Source organism: Lucilia sericata, unplaced genomic scaffold (assembly GCF_015586225.1).
Source record: "Lucilia sericata isolate MDLA Ls3-8-SP2 unplaced genomic scaffold, ASM1558622v1 Contig000294F_arrow, whole genome shotgun sequence".
NCBI lineage: Eukaryota > Metazoa > Arthropoda > Insecta > Diptera > Calliphoridae > Lucilia > Lucilia sericata.
In genome coordinates, this window is record NW_023994319.1 from 61397 (window position 1) to 67500 (window position 6104).

Genomic DNA, 6104 nt, shown 5'->3' on the forward strand with positions numbered 1-6104 from the left:
TTTCAACTCGACCGATTAATACTCATTATTGATCGTAAATTAGGAATGCATCCATACTGATCGTAAGATATGATCTACTTATAGGCGTGGATTTCTGTCTCAACATGATCTATCCAATATTGCATCCATACTGATACTGATCGTATGAAATGATCTACTCAAAGGCGTGGATTGCTGTCTCAACTCGATCTACTAATACTCATCACTGATCGCAAACCAGGAATGCAAACATATTGATACTGATCGTAGGAAATGATCTAATCAAAGGCGTGGATTTTCTGTTTTAACTCGACTGATTAATACCTATTATTGATCGTAAATTAGGAATGAATCCATACTGATACTGTTCGTAAAAAATTATCTGTTAAAATGCGTGGATTTCTGTCTCAACTCGATCGATTAATCATCACTCATCACTGATCGCAAACCAGGAATGAATCCATTAACGTATAAAGCCATTTGAATAGCAAACGTTCTCTTTGCACCTTTCTGAACGCCTTAATGTGTTTTAGTATTGCGCGATATTGATCGTAAGAAACGTACGACTAATAGGCGTGGAAGATCTGTCTCAACTCGATCTATTAATACGCAACATTCATCGCAAGATATGTGGATGATAAGACATCTATATCAACTTGATGAAACGAGTTCTTTGCAGCTTTATCAAATGCTAGTATTATGATCTCATGGAATGACCGACTCGTACATGCAGATATATAGATTACAACTCGATCTTTTATAACGCAACATTGACAGGAAGACAATGGAATGATTAGGGTCCATCAACATCTAAGAAACATACCTCAACTACCGATCAGATATTGAGCTTATTATCTGAATTCGCTCTAGTATTTTCCTATAATGAATGTATGAAACTGACGGCGCGGGACTGATGCACATGTACATTTTAAAACTTATAACTATTGACTTTAATACCAAGAACTATTCTTAACAATTTATGGAAAATCCATTAAACCACAATACAGTTTTTTTCACACTTATTACAAAAAGCAATCGTATCGGAAACCTCAGTTCATCTATACATCTTCTTAAAGAAACATTAGATTTAAAAATTTCTTTAACCAAGTGTTGCATTCTAAAACAAAATGCGTTTTCTTTTAAGTTTTTGTTTTATTCTAACATTGATCGTTGTAACTGGGGCCAGATCTATAGCATGGGGTAGGCGCAACTCTACTACCGATCATTTGTTATATCGTGAACATGTGATACGTTTTCCCATTAAAGATTTCATACAGGAAATATATGTGGTTTATCCGAAAGTTGTAAGTTAGCTTTAAAAATTTCACAGAAACAAATTTAATACATTTCGAAATTAAGGGTTCCAAGATCAAAGCCAAAAATGTAACAGCCATTTATGTGTTCGATCATTTTACCAATAGTTCCGGTGCTGTGGCCACACATACCATACCCTTAAAGAAAGTTAATGAACGTTATAGTTCCGACATAGTCATTTTAAAAAGTCAACGTTCCAGAGGTGTTAATACAACAGTAGAGTTTTATGGCAAATAAAGAAATGATCATTAAAGTTTAGCTAAGACAAAAACCCAGATTTAAACATAATTTGTTTTTAACATTTACTCTTTATGACTTCTTACAAAATTTTGTATAATTTCTTAAAATATACATATAAATCTATCTTATCTGTTTGAAATTAAAACACTAACAAAAAAATACCGAATCATGTTTTATTTTTAGAAATCTTATATTTATTTATTATACTTCAATTATTTAAAAACTACTTATTATATTCCAAACAAACAATAACACTTTGTAGACTGTTACATCAACTAAAATTAAAAAAAAAAAGAAAATTGTCTTTATTTTTAAATTGTGTGTAAAATCCCCATGATTCAGTAAGTGCGAACGAAGTAAATTCAGAAAAAAACAACGTCTTTTGATTTTGTTTTCATTTCTTTTTATTGTTATTGTTTTTATTGTACACTCAAAATTCGAATATAAGAAAAAAAGAACACAAGTACTGATAAGAAAAATTCTAGCGAAAATTTCAAAAAAATCGAAGAGAGAGTATACAGTTTTGTTTTTAAATGCGAGTAATGAGTGGTTTTTGATAGAAAAATGACTCAAAATAATCAAAATTTAAGATTCATCTTAAAGCAGACTTATTTTGGGTGAATTAAATCTATTACTTGGTTTGCGACATGGCATGTTTATTGAATTTTGTATTTACCGCTTGCATTACCTGGGATTAGTTTGGTAGTGTTTGATTTATAATCTCATATTTTAAATAGGCTTTGATATACCATGAAATACTTGAACGATTCCGGCCATAATTTTATTGTTTAAAAGAACTGCTAGGCATACATATTTGTTGCCACAACTAGAGGCTCTACAAGCAGATCTATACTTGATCGTTCTAGTATTACTCTAACATTGATATTAAGAAACGAGTGACTCATAGCCCGGACTTGAATGATTAGAATGCATCAACATCTAAAGCGACTTCAGAAGTTGATTCTTTAACTCGATATGCTTTAAATTGATCTTTTTCAATTCGACCGCAGCATTGATCATATTAAACACTCGACGATGATCACAAAAACTCTTGATATAAACATCTGAAAAGCCTCATAATCAAAAGAGTTGTTTGCAATTTCCTCAACTGGATCTTCAACAGATTTGTCTCGAAACGATCTTGTATACGCAACTCCGATAAACAAAGGAGACGTATGAGAGATTAGTGCCTATTAACATCTAAAGCGACTTGAAGATTAAACGATTTGCAACTCTTTCAACTCGAAAATCTGCGAAACGAAACTGTAATTATTCGATAGCGAAATTGAACGTGTTCAAAAGCGATCGAACGGCAACGAAACGATCAAAAGAACTTTTTGTATCTTTCTCAATTCGAGATTCTGTAAACAGATCTTTATCTATAATAGTATAAAGCGAACTTGATCGCGTGAAACGTAGCGAACTCAAGATCAAAATCTGCTTAATTGCGCCTTTTGCAACTAAGCAGATCTCTCTTAATTGAATCTATTATTTTAAGAAATTCACCGTATTAAACGCAAGTATACAAATAATGAAAACTAACATTAAGACCATGATCTGTAGCATACACGATAACCAGAGTAAACAGCTTAACACTTCTAATCATTACCTCAGTAGATCATTACTTGATATAGTATTACCCGAAATTGAACGCAACTCGAAACTCTGCAAAGAGATCGTTCTCAACTCGATGTTATATTATTCGAATTTTCGAAGTTTTAAACTACATTTATTGAAGGAAAAGAAATCACGATCACCAGTTCAAGGACTCCTTGTGGGAGAACTGAGCAACTGAATAGAAAGCGATCAGTAATTTGGATTTGAGTTAAGCTTTTAAGTCGTTTCAACACTTTACCAAATACGATCACAAATTTGCGGATTCTTTGCAGGACATCAAGCTGGTTAAAGAAAATCACGCCATGATCTGTATCGTACACGATCACTACAGCAAAGAGCTTAACACTACTAACGTTTTCCGCAGTAGATCATTAATTGATCTAGTAAGAACGTCTTTGATCGTAAATACGCTACTTGATACTCTGCTAAGAGATCGGTTTCAACTAGATGTAATATTAGTCGAGATTGTTTGAAACTCACGATTGCCAATTCAGAAGCTCATTGTGGGATAACTTAAGCCGTTTCAAGTCTGTAGCAAATACGATCACCAATTTGCAGGCTCATTCCATTACAATCAAACCAAACTAGTTAAAATGAATAACTATCAGATTTGTAGGCGTTCAGTACCGAACAAGATCATCAATTCAAGGGCTCATCGAAGTAAAAATCTAAAAGAAATGATTTACCTTAAACTCCATGTTAGCTATGAACCATACACGATCACCAAATCGGAGCTGCATTAACTTTCAAAGCTGTACCAGCTCTTTAACAATTACGATCGTTTCTTTAGAGCCCGATTGAAGGAAATCGGAGCAAGCAGGTTAATCAAATATCCTTTAGCTTCCTACAGATCACGATCACGCCAATTCAGAGGCTTATTACTCTTTAGCTACGTGACATTAATTCTTAATCTCTCATTGTAGGAACATTTGTCATCTGAAGAGTTTGAACGGCAAAAAGAAGTCTATATGCAAGCAGATAGACTGGACTGACCTTGTCCTCCATGTCAGCTTTACAGCTAATGCAGTCATGCTGGTTATAATGACATGAACCGATCGCGATCATTAATTCGTAGCTCTATTAACTTTAAAAACTGTATCCGCTCTGTAACAATTACGATCGTTTGTTTAGAGTCCAATTGAAGGAAATCGGAGCACACAGGTTAATCAAATAACCTTTAGATTCGTACTAATCACGATCACGCCAATTCAGAGGCTTATTACTCTTTAGCTCCGTGTTATTAATTCGTAATCTCTTATTGTAAGATCATTTGTCATCTTAAGAGTAAGGACTACAAAAAAAAGTCTGTATGGCAAAGCCCTCCTTGTCAGCTCTACAGGTAATGCTGTCATGCTGTTAGCTATGAATCGCTCGCGATCACTAATTCCGAACAGCATTAACTTTAAACGCTGTATCAGCTCTGTAACAACTACGATCGTTTCTTTAGAGTCCGACCGATCATGATCAAGCCAATTCGTAGGCTTATTACTCTTTAGCACCTTCCATTAATTCGTTATCTCTCATTGTAAGATCATTTGTCATATATGCAAAGCAGATAAACTGGGCTGATCTAGTCCTTCGTGTTTGATCATTGGCAGAACAGAGAGTTTCTTGATCTCATTAAAAGTGATCTTGTGAGCTTATCAAAGCATACAAATCGTCTTCTTAATCTAGCTAAAAGTGATCTATTTGTTGATCAAAGAGAGAAAAAGAGAGAAATCTGCTTATATGTAAGCAAACTAACATTACTTAGTAATACAAAATTTTGTAAACATTAGCTTTCAAAGAAGGGTATAGAAAATTCGTTTATGCTGGAAAAAAGAAAAACACAAAACTCTTGTTGGCGATTAAACTCATTACAAATAGCTGCTGGTATGTACATATCATCTCCCTTTACGAAATTTCATTTTAATAAATTTCACTTAAGCTAAGCTTTCGTTTTTCAAATGAAATCAAAATTAGTTTGAAAAATTTGCTGCTGGAAAACGGATTAATATTATAAAACTATAAAATAACAATAAATTAAAAAAAATTAAGAAAAAAATAACTAAAATACCAAAAAAATAAAACAAAACGTGTAACTATAAAATAAACGTGTAATAAACAAATAATTAAATATTTAAAAAATTTATAAAAAATAATATTTGAAAAAAAAATTAAAAATTTCTTAAAGAATTTTTTTTTTAACTAAATAAAGCAAAACGTGTTAGTAACAGAAAATGTCAGATAAAAAGTTTATTTTATGTATGGTGGTCTTAAGTCTACTGGCCACCACCTATGCCATATCCAGTACCTGGGGTAATATCTCAAATTCTGCCCAGTTATTGCATGCCGAGCAAGTATTCAATGCCTCTTCACCGGGAAAATATGTGACTCATGAAATTAAATTTCCCAAAAATGTAAGAATTGTTTTTTTTTTTTTTTTGTAATTTTATTTAGGGGTGTTTGATCAAACATTGCAGCAGCAGATTTTAATAACTCGAATACCCTTGAAATTTTAAAAAATTTTTGAGTGTAATGTAGGAAAACGAAAGTAGATACACAAAGGAAAGCAAGAAAAAAAGTGGCGGTTTTGAAAAACCTTATCAGTTCTTTTCTTTTTCTTAAATTTTTTTTAGGCTCTTTCTGTTTTCTTTTGACTTCGGCAGCTTATCTTTTATATTTCTTAAGATTCGATTTTTTTTTCTTTGATTCCTACTCAAGGTTGCTTTCTATTTCTTTCAAAAAGTAATGAAATAAATTTTTTCAATATTTTTTTCTTGATATTATTATAAAGTCTTAAAATAATATATATTATATTTATTAGTCATTTAATAGTAGTTTTTGTTTTATATTTAATTTTTTTTTTGCAAAATTGCGTTTTCTTGCTACCGGAAATCTTTATTTTTTTTCGCCAAACGTCTTGTTATTATTATTATTTTTTTCATATAAAAAATATATATAGTATTTACTGA

General features: G+C 32.0%; 2 protein-coding genes across 2 annotated transcripts in view; both read left to right on the plus strand.

The window, feature by feature from the left end:
• The first annotated feature begins 1026 nt into the window (after positions 1–1026).
• On the plus strand, positions 1027–1883 carry LOC119603342. Its single transcript, XM_037955350.1, has 2 exons — positions 1027–1283; positions 1339–1883. Exons 1-2 carry the CDS (start codon positions 1107–1109, stop codon positions 1528–1530), a joined length of 369 nt encoding a protein of 122 aa, XP_037811278.1. The 5' UTR covers positions 1027–1106; the 3' UTR covers positions 1531–1883.
• A 3176-nt stretch (positions 1884–5059) lies between these two features.
• The window catches only part of LOC119603346 (probable salivary secreted peptide), a 5110-nt gene continuing 4065 nt past the window's right edge, over positions 5060–6104 (plus strand). Inside the window, exon 1 of the mRNA XM_037955355.1 lies at positions 5060–5549. Within this exon, the coding sequence (XP_037811283.1) occupies positions 5370–5549 (180 nt within the window). The 5' untranslated portion in view covers positions 5060–5369. The remainder of the gene's footprint in view (positions 5550–6104) is intronic.